Source organism: Calonectris borealis, chromosome 7 (genome assembly GCF_964195595.1).
Source record: "Calonectris borealis chromosome 7, bCalBor7.hap1.2, whole genome shotgun sequence".
Classification (NCBI taxonomy): domain Eukaryota; kingdom Metazoa; phylum Chordata; class Aves; order Procellariiformes; family Procellariidae; genus Calonectris; species Calonectris borealis.
Window position 1 is genome coordinate 15,421,205 of NC_134318.1, and position 21,115 is coordinate 15,442,319.

The window sequence follows — 21,115 nt, forward strand, 5'->3', positions numbered from 1 at the left end:
TAAACCTAAATGACAACTGTAATAGTACATCACAGTGTCAGCAGAGCTCACTCAATAGAAGGAGAAAAATAAAAATCACAGTTAACATGGAACCCTGGAATTCAAATTTTACGGCTGGTCTTACAACAGATAACTAAGCAGAAAAATATACCATGTTCTTTGCTTTTCGTGCTTTTTTCATAGGTGAAAGAAAATGGTTTTGCCTCAAATATATTCCAGTTGTGTAAGGTTTAAGAATGCATGCATTTTTTAGGTCCATTAGCAGTCAAATCTGAAATCTATTTACACCTGTGAGAATCTTCCAGATAACATCACTGAGCTTAGAAGAAATCTTTCTACTTGCTTTTTAATCAAGTAATCATTAGAACTTTTATTGCTAAAAGGGATACAAATTTAAATCATGCTATATTTGGAGTATTTTCCCATATTCAAATTAAAATAGCAGTTCCTGATAGATTTCTACAAAGCAGTTTGATTGTAGTATTTTCTGTAAGTTTCTGTAAGTACTTAATCATAGAATCATAGAATCATAGAATCATTAAGGTTGGAAAAGACCTCTAAGATCATCGTGTCCAACCGTCAACCCAACACCACCATGCCCACTACACCATGTCCCTAAGGGCCTCATCTACACGTCTTTTAAATACCTCCAGGGATGGTGACTCCACCACTTCCCTGGGCAGCCTGTTCCAAGGCCTGACCACTCTTTCAGTAAAGAAATTTTTCCTAATGTTCAATCTAAACCTCCCTTGGCACAACTTGAGGCCATTTCCTCTTGTCCTATCGCTAGTTACTTGGGAGAAGAGACCAACACCCACCTCGCTACAACCTCCTTTCAGGTAGTTGTAGAGCGCGATGAGGTCTCCCCTCAGCCTCCTCTTCTCCAGGCTAAACAACCCCAGTTCCCTCAGCCGCTCCTCATAAGACTTGTGCTCCAGGCCCTTCACCAGTTTCGTTGCCCTCCTCTGGACGCGCTCCAGCACCTCCATGTCCTTCTTGTAGTGAGGGGCCCAAAACTGAACACAGTATTCGAGGTGCGGCCTCACCAGTGCCGAGTACAGGGGCACGATCACCTCCCTATTCCTGCTGGCCACACTATTTCTGATACAGGCCAGGATGCCGTTGGCCTTCTTGGCCACCTGAGCACACTGCCGGCTCATGTTCAGCCGGCTGTCAACCAGTACCCCCAGGTCCTTTTCCTCTGGGCAGCTTTCCAGCCACTCTTCCCCAAGCCTGTAGCGTTGCCTGGGGTTGTTGTGGCCGAAGTGCAGGACCCGGCACTTGGCTTTGTTGAATCTCATACAGTTGGCCTCGGCCCATCGATCCAGCCTGTCCAGGTCCCTCTGCAGAGCCTTCCTACCCTCCAGCAGATCAACACTCCCGCCCAACTTGGTGTCGTCTGCAAACTTACTGAGGGAGCACTCGATCCCCTCGTCCAGATCATTGATGAAGATATTGAACAGGACCGGCCCCAAAACTGAGCCCTGGGGAACACCGCTCGTGACCGGCCGCCAACTGGATTTAACTCCGTTCACCACAACTCTCTGGGCTCGGCCGTCCAGCCAGTTTTTTACCCAGCGAAGAGTGTACCTGTCTAGGCCGTGAGCCGCCAGCTTCTCTAGGAGAATGCTGTGGGAGACAGTGTCAAAGGCCTTACTGAAGTCCAAGTAGACCACATCCACTGCCTTTCCCTCATCCACTAGGCGGGTCACCTGGTCATAGAAGGAGATCAGGTTGGTCAAGCAGGACCTGCCTTCCATGAACCCGTGCTGGCTGGGCCTGATCCCCTGGTTGTCCCGGACATGGCTCGTGAGCACCCTCAAAACCAACCGCTCCATGATCTTCCCCGGCACCGAGGTCAGGCTGACCGGCCTGTAGTTCCCCGGATCCTCCTTCCGGCCCTTCTTGTAGATGGGAGTCACATTGGCGAGCCTCCAGTCGTCCGGGACTTCCCCAGTTAACCAGGACTGCTGGTAAATGATGGAGAGCGGCTCGGCAAGCTCCTCCGCCAGCTCCCTCAGAACCCTCGGGTGGATCCCATCCGGCCCCATAGACTTGTGAACATCCAGGTGGCATAGCAGGTCATGAACTTCATCCTCTTGAATTATGGGGGGTTTATCCTGCTCGTCGTCCCTGTCTTCCAGCTCAGGGGGCTGAGTACCCTGAGGATAACCATTCTGACTACTAAAGACTGAGGCAAAGAAGGCGTTGAGTACCTCAGCCTTTTCCTCATCCTTGGTGGCAACGTTCCCCCCCGCATCCAATAGAGGATGGAGATTCTCCTTGGCTCTCCTTTTGTCATTAACATACTTATAAAAGCATTTTTTGTTGTCTCTCACGACAGTGGCCAGGTGGAGTTCTAGCCGGGCTTTTGCCTTTCTAATTTCCTCTCTGCACGACCTAACGCGATCCCTGTACTCTTCCTGAGTTGCCTGACCCTTCCTCCACAAGTGATAAACTCTCCTTTTTTCCCTGAGTCCCAGCCAGAGCTCCCCGTTCAGCCAGGCCGGTCGCCTTCCCCGCCCGCACTTCTTGCGGCACATGGGGACAGCCCGCTCCTGCGCCTTTAAGACTTCCTTCTTGAAGAACGTCCAGCCTTCCTGGACCCCTTTGCCCTTCAGGACCGTCTCCCAAGGGATCCTCTCGACCAGTGTCCTGAGCAGGCCAAAGTCCGCCCGCCGGAAGTCCATGGTAGCGGTTTTGCTGGCCCCCCTCTTTACTTCACCAAGTATCGAGAATTCTACCATTTCATGGTCGCTAAGCCCAAGCCGACCTCCGACCACCACATCTCCCACCAGCCCTTCTCTGTTCGTGAACAGCAGGTCAAGCGAGGCACCTCCCCTGGTGGGCTCGCTTACCAGCTGCGTCAGGAAGTTATCCTCCACACACTCCAGGAACCTCCTCGACTGTTTCCTCTATACTTCTATACTTCTTTATCCAGCTCAAAGAAAAATAAATCTAGGGATAATATTGATAACTAATTTTTCTTTTCACACACTTGGCTAGATTTGTGAACTTTAAGCTAACTTTGTTAACTACAGTGCTTTCTAGCTGCTTGCAACATTCTTGCATATTGATTTAGTGTACTGTTCCTCAGGGGAAAAAGTTACCTTTAATCACTCAGTGAAGTGAACCAGACACTGAAGCACTGTTGAAAGTCAGATGAAAATAACATTGGGATAGTAAAAACTTCATGCCTAATGAGCGGCAGTATAATAACCATGTACAGCTCTTACAATGATCCAGTTCTGGACATCCTCTGGGGTTTGACCCAGTTCTCACTTAAGCCGTGACAAACCAGCCACTAAATACCCTCATTTCCTACCAGCACTGGAATTAAAGTAATTGAGCTGGCAGCTAGGCTCAAACTCACAGCAGGATAATCTGAATTAGGTGTTTGAAGCCACTACTTAGTAAGCAGAAATGGCTTCAATGGAGGGACCAACTTCAACTAAGGTTCTGAAAAAGTTACAAACAGAAGCAAACAATTTTTTACTTAATGTCTAATACAAAGTCTGGAATTTCATTTATGCTAAATTTCATCAGTGGAACTATTCCAGTTTACATAAGAAGATCTGGACACAGACAACAAGTGTGCAGAATCATTTGTTGCTACCACCATCTTAACTCTCAAAGCTTCCGTCCCTACCCTGTAAACAGTAGCATGGTTAAGAGAGAAAATAGGACAGGGAGCTCTGTCCCATGACTAATGAACTATTACTTTCTTGTATCTTGGATTGAAACATCCGAGATAAATGTTTGCAGCTCACTTCAAGTACAAAAGATTCTTTTTATCAAGCATACTGGAATGAATTTACAATAGCCACATGCACTCATGAAAGATCCATGCTGTGTTTGATTGTGAGAAGCGGTGGTAACAGCAGTGGCAGAATGTTCCATGGAATTATATATAATTTAGCTGAGTCCTCCCTATCAGGGATTAAGAACTATTGTGTATTATATTACAGATGCTAATCTTGGATAGAGAGGTAGGGTATAATCCAGTCAGAGCCAATGCTAAACAGCATGCTAATCTGCATAGCTCTTTTGGAGTTTTACCTCTTAAAAAGATTCATGAGTGTGTGATCTGACAGTCCCTGAAAGGCCAGGAGAAGAAGGAAGAACTGACCTTTCTGAAATCCAAGAGGGAAGAAAGGGAGCTGTCATTCCCTTAGCTTTTGCAGGGGAAGGGCGAATTTATGTTTCTCACACCCCACCTCATTCTGCCTCCATGCCAGCGTCATGTGGTGGAGTTGCACATACAGGTTAGTTGCCTACAGAGTTGCAGAAATCTCTTCCCTTTGTTTTTGTATCATCTCCTGCTGTTTATCTCCTGTGGTGAAAGCAGTTTAAGTGTCACAATCTGCTTCTAACTGGGTGAACTGGAGTTAAGCTAAATCAGCAACATAATTTTGCTCAGTCGCATTCTTTTCCCCCCTGCATGACTACACACCATACCTGCTGATACCCTGTTTGAGAGAGTTGTGTTTGCTTGGCAGGAAAATAGCATTATTTCAAAGGAGCTGTCGAACTAATAACTTGTAATCTTTTGCCTTGAGGCTGGATCAATAGGACTGCGGTTTCAATACTTTGCATAGCAAGACAGAAGGACCAGTAAGAAGGCCATCTGCTGGGAAACCAATAAAATTTTCTGACCTTGCATCTGCAAGTATTTGCTGTGCTTTAAACAGGAAATACTGTAGATAAAATAATAAATATAACTTAGTCTAGCATAAGCTGAAGAAAATATATGGAATCCTGTAAAATAGAAAGCATGTTATTGTAAGTGTGCAGGCAAAGGAACAACAGCTGGAAGCATGGCTGATAAACAGATACGGACTAAAAATATGCAGGATATCAGCAATTCATCCAAGACTAACAAGGTTCTACACAGGACACCTGTGGTATGCTAGAGGGGGTGATCAGGAAACATCCAGACACAGCATTTAAAGATACGCAGTATGAGCTGAATGTCTCGTGCTGGTAGCAACTGACATCTAAGTGCACCTTGTGCGTGGATAAACTAACTAACCTATTAACACGTATACAATTGACACTGAAGGGAGAAAGCATGATCCAGCATGTAAGGAACAGACTACAAGATATGTAAAAGGGAACCATAGCCGAGATTCAGGCTGCTGGACAGATGAACAAGGCCTTCTGTGTTCACTTTGGCCACCATAAACAGTCATCATAACTTCTTCCAGTCTTAGCATAAACAACCTTTGTAGCTGTCAGGGCTTTTTACTTGAATCTAACGTTCCTTGTTTTCTTTAAAAAATTGGTCAGTTTTAAGTCTTTATATATGATGTCTTCCAAATAACTCATACTCTTATATCATTTGTTTTTTATAAATGATTCTTCATTTCCAAACACTAACAGCAGAGCTTTCCATTCAGGAACACCTCTCCTTTTTGTTTTATGTAATGTGATGAAGAAAGCCTGACTGAAGGAGCTGCAGTAATAGAGAAATGTACTCACACACAGTCCAGTTCAATAAGGAGACAGAACACAGAATTGTAATGTAAAATTACAGGTAAATACATTAAGCTACCACGATGGCTTACTAAATGAAATCATAATTGCTCACTGTGTCATGCTCTAATAGCACATGGAGAAGAAAGTCTTAAAGTGTTTTAAATAAAGGGGGCAAGAAGTCTTCAGAATGTAAAGCAATTTGATTTTCAATAGCAAAATATTTTTTCATTAAGACATCAATAAATTCACCTGGAAGTAAACTCTATGAAAAAGCTGGTGCATATTCTTCACAAATGCAAAGAATTGTCTGGCACAAACGTGAACTTGAAACTTTTTTTTTTTTTTAAAATCTGTGACTAGCAATGCACTGTATGGGCACTACACCTGACCTGTTTGTATCCATGAAACCATTAACACTTCATCAAACTTGTTTTCTCTTTGTGGTCACATGCTCTTTATTATCTCTCATTTTTAGTGTCTACAATACCTGCTCAGAAAACTTGCTGCCTTCTATCTTTAGAACATGCCTAATCTTTAGAATATAGCTTTCAGTTAACAAGCAGTCAAGAAGGACAATGTATTGTAAAAGAATAAGAAAGCTCATTTCACATTAGCAATTAGCCTATTTACATTAATTATTCAATTGCCTCATTCTACAATTTCCCTGCTGTTCTTTTGTGCCTCCTTTCTCCTTGCAGCATGTTACAGCTCACATTACTTCACTGTGATACTTTGCTCCCTTCCAAGGGGAGCCATGAGTCTGAAACATTTATTTTGTTTGCTAATAACCTGGCTGTGTAGACACTTTGGAACTGTAATGGCACTAGAAAAACAATTCCAAAGCCTTCAAAAGAACTGACAGACTGAAACAATCATTATGACCTAAGTGGAATGACTTAGTATATGAAGGATCATCTTATTTCTCAGAAAACAGCAAAACACCTCTCATTTCTTAAGGAAGAAGCCGAGAACTGAATTAGAGCTGATGAAGTATTTGGGTTTTGTCAAATGTTACGGGTCTGACTTGACTTGAGACATCCATAATCAAGTACCAGAATCTACCATAGGATCTAAACACTTAACTGCAAATACTGTACTATCTTTGAAAAATACCATCAGAACGTCCAGTAGATGTTTGATAGGAGTATGTTCTGGAAATATAAAAAATAGTGTTCCATCTCACAGCAAGTAAACAGATGATCGTGGCTCCAATAACTATGTGTAAATCCACCCATATAGAAAATATATATAAAACTGCAAGGACAAACTGGTTTGTGTATAGTACCCCAATAAAACCTGTATGTGTAGGTTATAAATGTTACTGCTTTATAATTATTTCAAAGTAAAGTAAAATTACAGTATTATTACTATTTAAGGCCATGGTGCAAAACCAGAGTGAGCCTACCATCAGTCCTTCAAGTGCTAGACACAGATTTTCCAGCCCGACTTGTCTCATTCAGCGTTCTCATTCAGTGTTTTTTTGTCAGCAACCCCTTTATGTAATACAACAGGGGGCTCTCATTCATCCCGCGTAACCATTGTGATACAAATCTCATTCACCTCTGTGTCTGAATTCAGCAGCGATGAAAAGCACAGGACCAAGCAGCCTTGGAAACTCATGTGCTCTGTTTAACCGCGGAACAGGGGCAATAGGGGTGACAGCAGTGCCTGCCTCCCCACACAGGCCTAACAGCATTTTCTAACTCATTTTCTAACGTAGGGCTATGTGATGAGAGCACAATTTGGTCTCCAAACTTCTTCCATATCTGTTCTTCCTGCCAAGATTCCCAGCCAAGGTAACACTCATTCCTAACAACATTTTTTGAGAAATCCACACAGATTAGGAATGATGATTAATACTAAATGGCATTACTGGTTTTACACAAAATCAGCCAGGTGGCAATAACTATCAGCCTGTGTCGACCCGGGTGTATACCTGCAGCAGCCACAAGGTCTACAGATATTCGAACTGCTGATCGCAACTGTGTCAGCCCTCGCTGAGAACAGGCTGGCAGAGTAGAAAACAGAGAAGTCTACCTTTTTGATAAAGAGAGTAAGACATAGCCTCTTCTAAATTTATCATCTCAAAAGTTGTCTTTTTTTAATCTTTCCCAGTCAATTGTTCAAAATAAATTTTGATATTCTGTAACTCTTTTTTAATCTCATACTTCCTCTTCTTCATTAACTTGCATAAATTAGAGACCCAGAGCTGTCCTGCAAATGTGTACATTTGGTGAGGTACATTTGGAGAGGTACATTGTGATTGGCAACTTTCATTTTAGCTGTTTTTATCATTTGAGTCAGGAATTCTCTGATTCCATTCCAGGTATTTCCCAATCACAAGATGTTTTAGATACCAAGCTTTGCATATAGCTATTTTTCGGATGCATCTTTCAAGGCCCGTGGAAGACAGTGGAAAATCTCTCACTGAATTCAGGAGATTTTTAACAAGATCTTGTATCTTTTTCCCAACAAAGTACCCCATCAATAACAATTCTAGAAGGGAAAAAAAAATCCCAGACTCCTAGGGCTCAGTTTACTTAAGCAGAGGATCTATCTGTGCATTTTCTCACACAGAAGTAAAAGCTAGATAACGATAAAGCAGTGAATTAGAAAATAGATCATTAATATCAAGAAGGCTGTACTTCTGCTGGAGTTACAACACTTGATTTACATCTTCCCAACATGCATTTATTGAATGATTGGAAGGTTCTTCTTCAAGAGCAGAAGAAAAAGTGTGCTTTTATGTTCAAAGCAGCAAACTGTATTCAGTTAGATGTTTTTCAAACCAAACCATTGCCATTTCTGTGTCCCTCAGAAAATATTAGAATACAAGCTAAATTTTATAAGATATATTTCCCACAATTCAGCTACACCAATAAGCCCAGTGTTGCCACTGCTGTTCAAGGACTCAAAATTAGTAGACTTTCAGAAATATTAAGTCTTGGATCCTTTACTGAGAGCATCTGATTTGCAGAACCATTGTCACTATTTAGGTCTGCTAGATTTTTCACTTGAAAACAAGTTTCTTCCTGAAAACAATATGAGCCATCTGAAATTAACCCTTGATCTATAAACATTTGCAACACGATCCTGTTAAACTGAAAATTCTCTTCCCTGGCTCCCCTGACCTCAGGGATTACTCAGCTTCTGCTTCTCTCAGCATTTTTCAATCCATCCTTCAACTTGCTCTGATCAGCCTCTTCACAGTTTGCCACTCCCTTAGCCAGCGCTGCCACCCTGACTTCCGTTGATAAAATAGTTCTCCGCAATAGGAATCATGCTACTGCAATTACATTTTAAAGGTACGTTGAGGGCAACTACCGCATGTTTCCAGATCTGTTATATCAGCCTCTGAACTTTCCTTTCAACCTGAAGGCAAGTAGAGATCTGAGAGTGCTGCAGTAGATGCTTAGCAAACATGCATACAGCCGCCTCACAGACAGGCAATGAATAAATTCTTCATTTTGTCATACCGCATTATATTCACTACACATCTGAGAGATCCCTTTTATATCATGAATGAATAACATCAACAATCATAAAACGTTGGTCTCAACTAAAGCTGGGGAAATATTTAGAGATTCAGCCCCCTCTGAAACAGCAACCCTCTCCTGTGTTCTGAATGGAAAATAACCAAATGCAGAACAGAATATGTGAGAGCAAAGAGTCTCACATCTGATGTTTAAAAAAAAAAATCAAAAGTAACAGCTGGCAAAACAGTGGGAATGGAAAAAAATGCTGAAACAGATTTCAAGTAAAAGAGAAAGGTTAAAGGACAAATGAAAGAAATGGAAATATTACCTGTTTCAACCACCAGCATCCTTTTGTTAAATACTTATGGGAGGAAGAGGCCTCTAGTTTTGTTGCCATATGGAATTCTATTCCCAGTGTCTTATGCCTGCAGTAAACTGAAAACTACAATTTGCTAATGTCTGTGATAGAGTTTGGCAAAACTCTTCAACATATAGGGAAGGCTGGTAACTTTCCCTTTACTTGGCATGGGTCGCACAGAGGTTTGAAAAGAAAATTCCAGTTCAAAGCTAAACTTGGCCAAAACAATGAGCGTGTCTCCCTTTCTAGCCCTTTTGAGAGACAGACCTTCCATCCTAAACACCAAATTACTTCCCAGCTTTCAAAGTGTACCAGCAACTGAGATCTTGGCAAAGAATATTCTGAATTCAGATTTAGAAAAGTTTCATACATCTTGATACAACGTTAGGATGTCCTTGTAAGTTAGATTCATCTGCCGACATTCATCAACTAGCACGTAAGAAATCAGAATATGATTATTAACTTCCTGGTTATCAAAATGATAAGAATTTACCTTTAACTAAATTTAGACCAATTTCTTAGTTTTCATAGTCAAAAAATTGAAGGCATAATTCATTTCACTCAAACCTAAGGCACCTATTAAACAATACAAAAGAAACAGCTGGTTTTGTACAAAAGGTATAGACACCAATTTCCTTATATCCCAAGGTAGTCTCAGTGACACTTTAATTGCTTGCTCTGATTCTCCTTTATTTTAGCAGTTTGAGAACTGAGCATCATTGCACTGTGGCCACTAAGTGAGCATAAACCACTTAAAAAAAAGGTTCGTAGCTTCCCAATCCAAATGAAGTAAAGATCATCTAATTTTCTCATTTCTGAAGGGATTAAAGATGGTTTTAAGTCATAAATAACATTTTAAAATAGATATTTAAAAATAACATTTTTTCCTTTGCAAACTTTAAAAAAACCATCCTATATTGAAGGGGTAAATGATCTAGTTTTTGGCAGGGATCTATTACTCAAACATAGCTAAAATAATAGAATTTACATCCGAAATTCAGCTGAACATTACAGTTTGTATCTTTAACATGTTAATTTTTTTAATCAAGAAAACAGTAAAGACTATTCAAAATGCGCTAAAAACATCTGTTAGTGGAGTTGAGATAAGTTATGATAATTTCAAGAGACAAATAGAGATGGATGAAGTTGAAGATGATATTCGTTTAAGAAGTAACTTTTTGTGAATAAGGAAGAAAATGTTCTGATTTGAAAAAGACTTTTCTTTACTACAGATTTTACCACTCCACTACAAATGAAACATTTTGTAGTGATTCTTCAAATGAAGACAAAAGGAAAACTTCAGGTACGTTAAGTATGCCATACGTTACCCTGTTTCACATGTCACAATATATATTTTAAAACAGAATCCAGATCAGTTTGATGACTTAACATGGGAAATATGCCAAATATATGAGGGTAAAGACATTTTTGCATTATTATTTGGACTTGGTTGTTTTAGCCAATCACATGTCTCAAACCTCCATCTCTGTATAATTAGAAAATATCATATGTCCATAGTACAATTTGAAGACAGTGAATCGGCTAATGCTTAACTTTAGCTAAAAAGCTGAACAACCTTCCAGTCAAAGCAGGTAAGCAAAGGTCTACTGACCTTGGCAAAAACATGTAATTCTGTAACAAACTAGTATCTACTTTTTCAGTACTGCTGTAATAGATCTTAGTGCATTGCATTCAAAAAGCCTTTAACATGAGGCAGGATATTATACTCCCATTTTATGGTCCAAACCTGGGATATAAGAAAATACAGAAGTTGTTCAAGGATGTGAAGGACCTGATTATACCTGTTTTGAGAGATGCTTAAGGTTTTAAGAACCTGTCATCATAATACTAGACAACATTAAATACAAGGCAACAGTTCTTTCCACAGAAACATCCACCTATCCAAATGATGATTATATTATTGCCCCATTGGCTCAATTGGTTAGCCATAATTCTGAGCTTTGCAGAATGGTTTTCATTTGTATTGCCAATTTCTTATATAAGTCAGATATATTCTGCTGTATTTTTTGTTCATACACAAAAAACCATATATAATGTCCTGGTTCCCTGAATACAATACAAAACAACAACACACAGAAGATCCTAAATAGGCCTATACAATAGAAGTCACAATATTTATTTTAATAAGAAGTAAACAAAGACTAGAAAAAAGACTTTTGGCTGCATCAAAAGTTTTTTGGTTGCCTTCCCCCCCACACCTCCCCCAGCCCCCAAATTGGAGGCCAATTCAGTGAAGAGGGTTTTTTTCTGGAAGAAAGAAGTTAAAGTATGTCACTACTTTCTAATATTTTGCTCCGGGTTTTTTGTTTGTTTGTTTTTCCTCAAAGTTTGTCTACATTAGAAAATGTAACACAGACAGTACATAACACTTACAAAACATTGACTGCTGCGTCTGTAACAACCTAATGTTTAGCTTCCACCACTCCAGAAGAGTTACAAAGCAGCTGAGTTGTTCACTAAAGGATTACGATGAATCTGACCAGAGCTGCAGAAGCTAAAACAGCTAACCCAGCAAATAGGTACCAAAGCAGCATTCATGTGGATCTCTGCAAAGAAAACCACTGAGCTTTGTGCTAGGAATCTATCTTAATTATCTTTGTCAGGCTCCTTGAGTGGGAGGAGGACAAACGAGGTACTTTGCTCACTGTTAGGAATGTCATTGGATAGTCACAATTTCTTAAGATATGAACGGCATGATCTGAGCAACTAAAGAAAGATCATGATTCCCCAATGCAGTGATTAACAGACTAATCCAAAAGCCAGTGAAGTTAGTAGAAAGACTGCACAGGCATTAGCTAAAGCCCAGATGCGTTCTTAACTTAAGGCGTGAATTATGTTCATAACTACTCATGTCAATTCATATGGATGTGAACTTCCCACAAGCAGGGAAAACATTTACCATTGGACCACACAGAAAGATCATAGTTGAAAATACTTTTGAAAAATGACCACAGATGAAATTTTAATCAGTTTGTCTCTCAGAAAGAAACCACACCAAATGTCTTCTGTAAGAAAACAGAAACCCCCGTCTGCATCATTGTTCATACGAAATGGAAGTATGTAGCATTCACAAGCTATTCATGCCTGACTTCAGTGTCTTTGACTAATTAAGCCAATCAAAATAGCAGCTTGCTAATGTCTTTTAGCACATAGGGATTTGTGTATCATAAAAAGGAAACACTAAACTTGTTCAGAAATCTTCCTTGCCTGGTTCAGTTTAGAACGCCCACACATCTTCATCTTGTGCTTAGAGAATCATGAAAATAGGATCAGGGTCAGCTTAGTGCTTTGAACAAAGAAATAGCAGACTCGCCAAAAGCAGCAATGAAAAAATATTGAGATTTAACTTTAAAGTCTTTCCATTCCCTCAATTATGTCAGCTATTAAGCCAGAATTCTTTTTTTCATGTTTAAGTATAACAAAAAGATCATTGCTAATACCTATGAAAATAAGATGTCTTGCCTGTGAATTTGATATCAAAGATTCAGCTGCATAGCAAATGCTATACAGAGCAAAAGTCTCAAAGATGCTAGGAACTCCAGCAGATATGACAGCAAATTATGGATCTGAACAGGTATTGTTTTCCCATTTCATGAAAACTGCCTAAAATCATACACTCCCAAGTCTTTTTGAGAAAAATCAAGATCTTTCAATAATTTTTGTTTGCAAAAGAAAGTGAGAAAGAAAAAATACTACCCTGGTTTAGAAAGTACAACAGGGATTAAACAGATAGGAGTTCAAGTCCTTCTTGCAAATCAGGTAAAGCAAAAACGTGAATGTCAGTCATCCACATACCATATCACTACGGTATTTGCCAGTTTATTTTGGAGTCCTCCTCACCCTATCTTGGTCTCAATCCTCCTGCTTGCCTTGCTATTTTACAGCAAGTATATTTCGGCCAAAATATTCCTGAAAAAAACTTTGGTGATATGAGTCACAAATTAGTCTACTTAATCAGAAAAAAGAAAACAGGGAAATCATACACTAATAATAGGAATGATGCAAAAATCTTGTTTTAACAGGCACTAGGTTTCACAAAGTTAGTAGACATTCCTTTTTGTGATGAAACCTGGCAAGATTTATTTCCTGAGCATATGCTTACAGCTCTATTATATAAGAAACGAAGGATCAGTGTATTACCATGAAACCATTGAGCAATCCTGTTGGTGTTCCTCTCAAAGCCCGCACGTCGAGGGATCTGCTCTTCTTTGAACCAGCGAATGATGACATCTCGGGAAAAGGGTCTAGAAGGACGCTCCCAGATGTTACTGCATTGAAAGGCAAGCAATTACAGAAGACAGTCATACAGAGAATTAGCAGTGTATGGAAGTAAGGGACAATATAAATATTAATCTCTTTTTTATGTATTTACAAAACATACAGCTACAAAATGGTCAGTATAGCTGCTGTTCAGTATAGCTCACTGAACAATTTTAAACTTTTTAAAATTTGTTAAAATTATTTTGAGCTTTTATGGAAACCAGAATATTTTGATTTTACATTTGCAATGGAACCTTAAACATTTCCTTAAGCACAGAACTTAAATTGAAAAACAATTTACCACAGAAGATGCAGTGGACATTTCAGTCAGCTTTCTTTTTCCACCTCATTTTTATCCCAATGTACATATTGACAAGCAAAGTGGTTTTTTTTTTTGCTTAGAGTATACTCCTTTCACTGGCAAGAAATTCTAAACCAGAATCAGCTATAATAGTTTGTGCATCCAAACCACTGAGCATGATAGAGAGAATGTTTTTTTTTTTAACTCTTATGTTCTCTTTGCATTCTCTACTTGCCAGCCTCCTTTACTGTTTTTACTACTTACTATGCATTTTAGATTATTTTAGCTAGTAGGAGGCAAATCAGGTCAAATATGTGAAAAATCCATCCAGCTACCCCAAATAAGGACTAAGTTATATTATATCCAATGAAAGTATGACTGCATTCCAATTAAGCATACAATCTCATTTTTCCTGATAACAGTAGTTATGGATTTCTGTATAGTTTGAAATCCCATGGGTTTCTGGGTGCTCAGCCTGTTAGCACAAATTACCACATCTTCATTACTGCTGTTCTTCAGATAAATAGGATGAAGGCTAGTATAGGTATGTCTACTTGTACTATAATTTCACTTTCATTTGGTGAGACATATACTTCACAGTGCCCAGTACTGTAGCTGGCTACATACTTCTAGCTTTCCCACTCCACCTGCCATGGAGCTGCCAGTTAACGTTGTATATTTCTAGACAATGTAACGGAAAGCTATTACTAAAATTAGAATGTCAGCTCAGAAGTCACCAAACAGCATTAAACTGATTTGCGAGATAATCAAGAACCCTCAAAACCAATGAAGGTTCTGCAATTCACGGCAGCAAGGTGCTCTGTAGAAAGGAATAAAAGCAAAAAGATAGATGCTGTCTGCTTGATGATAAGCAACAGAGTCCTCCTTTCAGCTTGTCTTACTATTGCTAAAACTAGTGATTGATTAGTGATATCAAGTGATGAAGCTCGCAGTGAATGTAATAGTTATTGCTAAATTACACGAACACGTGTGAGTAGATCTGACCAATATTCATCATAAAATTTGAAGATACAACACGAGTGAGGGGAGAAAGTGAGAATTCAGTTATAGACACACATTAAAGAAAAAACAAACTACATGTGTTTCTTATTTCTGTTTTTGAATATTTTCTATAAAGAAACAAGAAACCCTTTGAATTCCAGGGCTCTACAGTCCATTCTTGTTTCTTAACTCATTTCTCTCAAGAACTCTAAGAAATCTGTCTGAAAAATAAATGGCATTTAGTTTCAATCTGTTTTCATTTTTCTTTAAACATTCTTTTCCAGGTTGTAGTGAAAGAGCAAGACTCTCAGAATTTCCAGCAACTGAAGAAGAGCTTGTTGAAATGGTGGGGAAATTGGAGAGGGAGCAATTCAACAGAAAACTATTTCAAAGTCACTCCTGTACAAACCAACCTGGATGCTGCAGAGAGAGACAGCAAAGGACTATTGTTGTACAGTTTTATCTCCTGATCCTTATTCAGGCTTGCCCCCTGGAACAAATTACTCAGGCCAGCCACTCTTCCCTTCTGGATGGCACGCAAGGATTGTCGTCGGTATTCATCCCGGGCCCTGCGTGCTTTGTGGCTCCTTTCCTCATCTGCAGCTTTGGAGCGGCGCACTGGGTGGAATGAATGGGAAGGATGGGGAGGAGAGACTTTAGAAATACAAACAGTCATTTACTCCTTTCCTTATACAACAACTTACTATCTTTATTCCTTATATGACCTGATTTTAAGAACATATAAATTACAATGCACTGTCAAAGGGATGGCTAACTGGACGACTTCCCTGGTGCTTCAAATACAGGCTCACCACTAGATGAAGCGTGCCAGACTTGAGCTATCAGTGAACTGATCACTGGCACTTGCCTTGGCTGTAATAAGAGAAATTCTGCTTCAGGACATCTTTTCCACTGGCAGTGCACCAAGTTTTATGTTTCAAGAGAGAATGTTAACTACTGCTTAAAATTAAGTCTGTGTTTAACAGAATTCTTTGCAACTATGCAGATAACTAGAACTGCAGGAGCTACTCCCAAAACTTACAATTATAAAAACTAACATGTAGGTCACACTTTTTGTTGGTAATATTGCTTTCTTTCTGAAAGGCATATGATATCTTTGTTACAGTACTTAAAGTCACAGAAGTCTCCATCTTGAAAATTGCAGTCTAAAAATGGTTTCAGTAACATGGAGAAATTAATACCCATTGGAAAGGGCATGCTGATGCTATGGATGGTGTTGTCTCACACTTGAGTCTCTGAAGTTGCATATAAAGAAGATTTAATGCACACCTACCAATGGCACTGACCAAGGAGTTACATATTTCCATAACCTGAAATGAGGCTGATGCTCTGGCCATTGCAGGTCAGGCATCTTTCACTAAAGCTTCTTCATTTTAAAACTAATGTACTAACAATCCTGTCTTCAAAATAGTATAACTTAAATGCACCAAGAATTGTACTGCAAATATTCGTCATTTATCAGCTCTTTTCTGGTTCCTCAAGCCCCATTTTGATGATTTTTTTGAGACACAAATAACTTCAGGCAGGCAAATTATTCCAGTGCAAAACAAACATTTAACATCCAGTGAAGCAATTATTAAAGCAGCAAGCTATTGCCTCCAGTAGCAATTATCAATCCTGCCACGACTATCTTGGCTTAGATCATACCAAATTCATAAAATGCACACACTATTTCTTACTCTGCTGTGATTGTACCTGTGACTAGGAATGCATGATATCATGACAGACAGCTGCATTTCATTAGGTTGTTTGCATGCCTCTGGTTTACACTCCTGATTTAAAGCAAGCACAAGTATAAATGGATTTGTCCAAATTATGAAAAGGTTTAATGGAATCAGGAAATAAAAGTGCTCAAAGCAAAATGAAACAAAATAAAACCCTCTGGGCAAATGAGGGAAAGAGAAAAGACATTTAAACTTAGAGTTATATAATATTATCATAAGTAGAAAGATATGCAGGACTAAAAGCTCATCAAGATAGCATAATAAACAAGTCATAGATGCTTCATATGTATACAACTGGCAGGATTTCATTTAACTACATACCCTGTATTTTTAGCTAAACACAGTAACAAACAACTGTACAGCACAGAAAATATGAGTAACAGGTTTTGCGATTTATCTTACAGGTAATTTTTAAGGGTAGATAATGTCATCTAAATATACTACCTCAATGGGTTAAGTACATTAGTTACAAAATTTCTGTGATTTATCCTGTGTAAAGCCACTCAGTAATGGCTGCTTTTGTGGACTTTGTGTCTGCAACAACAGAAGAGACAGCAAGGAAGACGAGTGCCATGCAGCTTGGTAAGACATTTAGAAACCAGTCATTTTTGGTCACAATCACAGATCGAGGGCAGACTGCCTGGAGCTTTCCAGGATTCTTTTCTACTGATGTACAGGCTGCCTGGTAATGAAATAGGCCAAGTATCTTCATGCCCCACTTTCCTCAGTAATAGATACTCTTTTCAACAGACATTCCTATTGTATTTTTGCTAGCTAATAAATCTATACCATCAGAAGCCAGTGACCTGGACCACACTTTCCCAACCCAAATCAAATGTTAATATTTCTTCACAAAACAATGGGGAGAGGTAGCATAGTTTGCAACTGTCAAATATTAACATTCAGCAAACTTTTTGAAAGGATGTATGACATGCAGCCTTCCCTATCCATCCATATATATGCATATGTGTTTACATATACGTACATACCCATACATGTGTACATGTGTCTGTATATATATCAGGATAGGGAAGGCTGCATGCCATAGATATTCAAATGCATGCATCTAGATTTTTATATATATATATATATACACACACAGACACATCTCTTTCATGCTATGAAGAATTTTTATTGAAATTTCCCAACTGAGGTATATAGGTATATTCTCCTATATATTCCTATATATATAGGAATATATATTCTCTCTCTTTCCTCACATTCCTCTATCTTCAGGAATTGTCTGGTACGGCTCCAACTATGGATCTGTGTTGCCATGTTATCCCAAGTTTCTTTTAAAACTCTCTGACTGCTCCAGGGACTTTGTGTCAGGTAAATAATCAAAGTCACTGCCATCACTAACTGGTTTTGGTGACTGGAAAGAGTATTGTGGATAAAGATTCATCCAGCCATTGCAGTCAGGTACCTAAAAAGAGTTTTCCATTACACTCCAGACAAGATGATATGTGTCACACAAACCGTCCTCCCTTACTGATACCTCCCACAAATTTATCTATCTTGAGAAAGTCGCACAAAGCCTGAACCATCTCACTAGAAATAAGAACTTTATATCTGGATCAAGTGTAGCAGAAATATTCTAAGATCAAAGAAGCCACAAATTCTGCATTACTTCTTGTATTTCAGGACACATCATAGCCTTCCTCACAATAAGAAAGCAAAAGTAGTCAGGACTTCTAGTACTGTCTTAAGTAGGAACAGATTACTTTTCTTGACTGGCTGTCCTTTTACAGTAATGTACAGGGGCATGACCCCTGTGCAAAACATTAAATTCAACAGTCAATATTTTCAGTAGGGAGACTAGATATCTGAATAATGTCTTCCATCCTTAAAATCTCTGAATCATCACCACAGGTCCATATAACTAGCATCAAGAATTACTGCAAATAATAATTTACATTTTCTTCATCTTCTTTTTATATTATGGAATAATGTCAGGACTGACAAGACTGGGAAATGAGGAATTTGATTGATTTGTCAAGCTCACAGGAAATCTACAGTTCAGCCAGTTCCGGTAAGTCCATCTCCACTACCAGTCTTCTCTTCAGGTGTTGGTGACACCAACAACAGGTACATCCTCCTTCAGCGCTTGTAAAATTAAGCACAATTCTGCCCTGATGGCACTGTAACCTGTGTAGAAATGCCTGAGCTGTTTATATAGGTTAGGTGCCAATATGATTGTAGCTGCAGCAGAGCAGGCCAAAAATGGGTTTCCAAACCCTCCTGGAAAACTGGTAAAAACATCCAGACTGAGGTTTGTGCTGTCATGATTATACAGTTATCATTACTAGAAATAAATAGTTCAAAGCCAGCTTGGACATGTCTACATGACCTGCAGTGTGAACATACTCTAACAACAAAGAAGAAACCATAAAGCTTGTGTATGCAATAGCTATTATGATCCTATAGGTCTTAATTTGTTTACCTTGAACAGTTTACAAGAATCTACTTAAGTTGTCTTTTGAGTGGAAATACAAGATTGCCTTTTATATTTTCACTTAGGATTGAGAAATCCCTATTAGCAGTCCTGGCAAAGTTCTAATACCAAATCTTTTGATACAGATGAGAATTAATTCATGCTGTGCTGCAGCTGAACGTGATCACATCATTTGTGAAAGACTGGGAACTCTCCATTTTGTATAATCTATTTTGTGCTTTTGAAGAGCTGTAAGTTACAGTCAGAGCTATGTGAAAGCAAAAAAACCACATGTGCCATGAATATGCATCCTTGTTTTTAAATTAATTTGTTTCAGCTTTACCCTTGTTAATAATTCTTGGAAGCTTGTTTATGAGTAATTCAAAATGACTACTTAATAGATAAAATTCAATCTTCAAATTTTCGGAGTGCACATACAAATCACACGGTGTTTTTCCGTTTCCTAATTGGAAAATAACTTCCCACAAATACTCTGCAATATGGCTGCAGTTCAACAATCTTCTTATCTGAAAGCATGTGAATAATCGCATCCTGATTCAACAATGCACTCTGAGACCTACTGAAGTTCAGTGAGCACGTACTTAAGGTTGAGCACTTGCTTAGTTAATGCATAGCTGAACTGGGGACTACTTACTTTAAAATTCAGCATTTTATCAAATGCTCCTGCCAGCAAATTCACTCACTTGAATTTCTGTGGAAGTACCAAACGAACATAAATTCCTTTAAAATTCAGACAAAAATAAATTCATAGACATAGTTTGTAGAAAAACATAAAAATATAACAATATAAAAGAAGCTATAATGAGTCAGCCTGGTATCCTGCTTCCAACAGAGACCAAAAGTGGGTGCTGGTCAGATGGTATCTGAGCACTTTATTTCTTGATGCAGTTTGCAGGGGTTTGTAAGTGTACTAACAGATTCCCTTTTGCAATATTCAATCAGATGAATATTTATGCTACAGTTTTTCCTATTATCTTTTGCAGATTCCTCTTCTGCTCTCACAGAGAGAGGTCACACTTAGAGACTGTGATATAGGGTATTGTTTATTGAATACTCTAGACACCTACAAAATGGAACAGCCTATAGAAAGGTCCAAAACTAATCAGAATATATACAATCCTCTATCCAAGCTTAGCCTTAGTTCTCACTTCTCAGTTTCAAAGAATAAGAGCTTTGAACAGTGGACTCTTTGAATCAGTCTTTTCCACTGTTGCCAACCAATATACTTGCTCCACATACTAACTCACAATGCCCTCTGAAATACCCCGACATATATCCATTATATGAAATCAAAGTGTATAATTGCTCTTACAACATCATTTTTTTTCCTTTTTGTACTGATTCCTCAAGTTATTCTACATTTGTCATTTAGTATATTAAAAAGCACTAAAATTATGTATTTCAATTAACACAGTGGTTCTATGGGCTTTTATTGTTATTTGGCACAATCAGGCAAACAGCAGAGGCAAACTGAACTGAAGAACAGAAACTAATATTAGCAACACTTTGCTTATTGCCTTGGCAATAAACAGCTGAGGGATAATGTGATGAGGAGAGATGAATCCCCATCACATTCTAAATTCCATCTACTAAATAAATTAGTAGTGTCATCAATATCATTGCTACATTTGCTCTCCGCAATAGCTGCTCTAGCACTGCTGACCCCCCAGCACTGTTGAATGTGAAGGGCTGACTTCAAGGAGGTAAGACACAAAGGAGCCTGGCCTTGTTCCTAATGGGCAATATGGTTTCCATTGTAGGTGTGTAGAGACAAAAGATGTTAATATTACATCTGCTTGTAATTCTCTTAGGCATTCATGCATTTATTTATTGCTTATAAAAGATGAAAAGTGGATAGCTTTGCCTAACCTGACTAAATTTCCTCTCGGTGTCCCAAAGGAATATTTGAAGACAAAATGAAAGGATTACCATAAAAACAAAAAAACCTGGAACTGAAATCAAAAGTGAAAAATCTGGTGAACCTGAGGTACAGTTCATTCCATAGCAATTTCAAATGTT

At 38.9% G+C, this 21,115-nt stretch overlaps 1 protein-coding gene across 1 annotated transcript in view; it reads right to left on the bottom strand.

Moving 5' to 3' along the window:
- Positions 1 to 21,115, bottom strand: part of SH2D4B (SH2 domain containing 4B) — a 66,453-nt gene that overhangs the window by 18,159 nt on the left and 27,179 nt on the right. Inside the window, exons 5-6 of the mRNA XM_075154343.1 lie at positions 15,310 to 15,514; positions 13,474 to 13,601 (exon numbers count right to left, since the gene is read on the bottom strand). Coding sequence (XP_075010444.1) covers positions 13,474 to 13,601; positions 15,310 to 15,514 — 333 coding nt within the window. The remainder of the gene's footprint in view (positions 1 to 13,473; positions 13,602 to 15,309; positions 15,515 to 21,115) is intronic.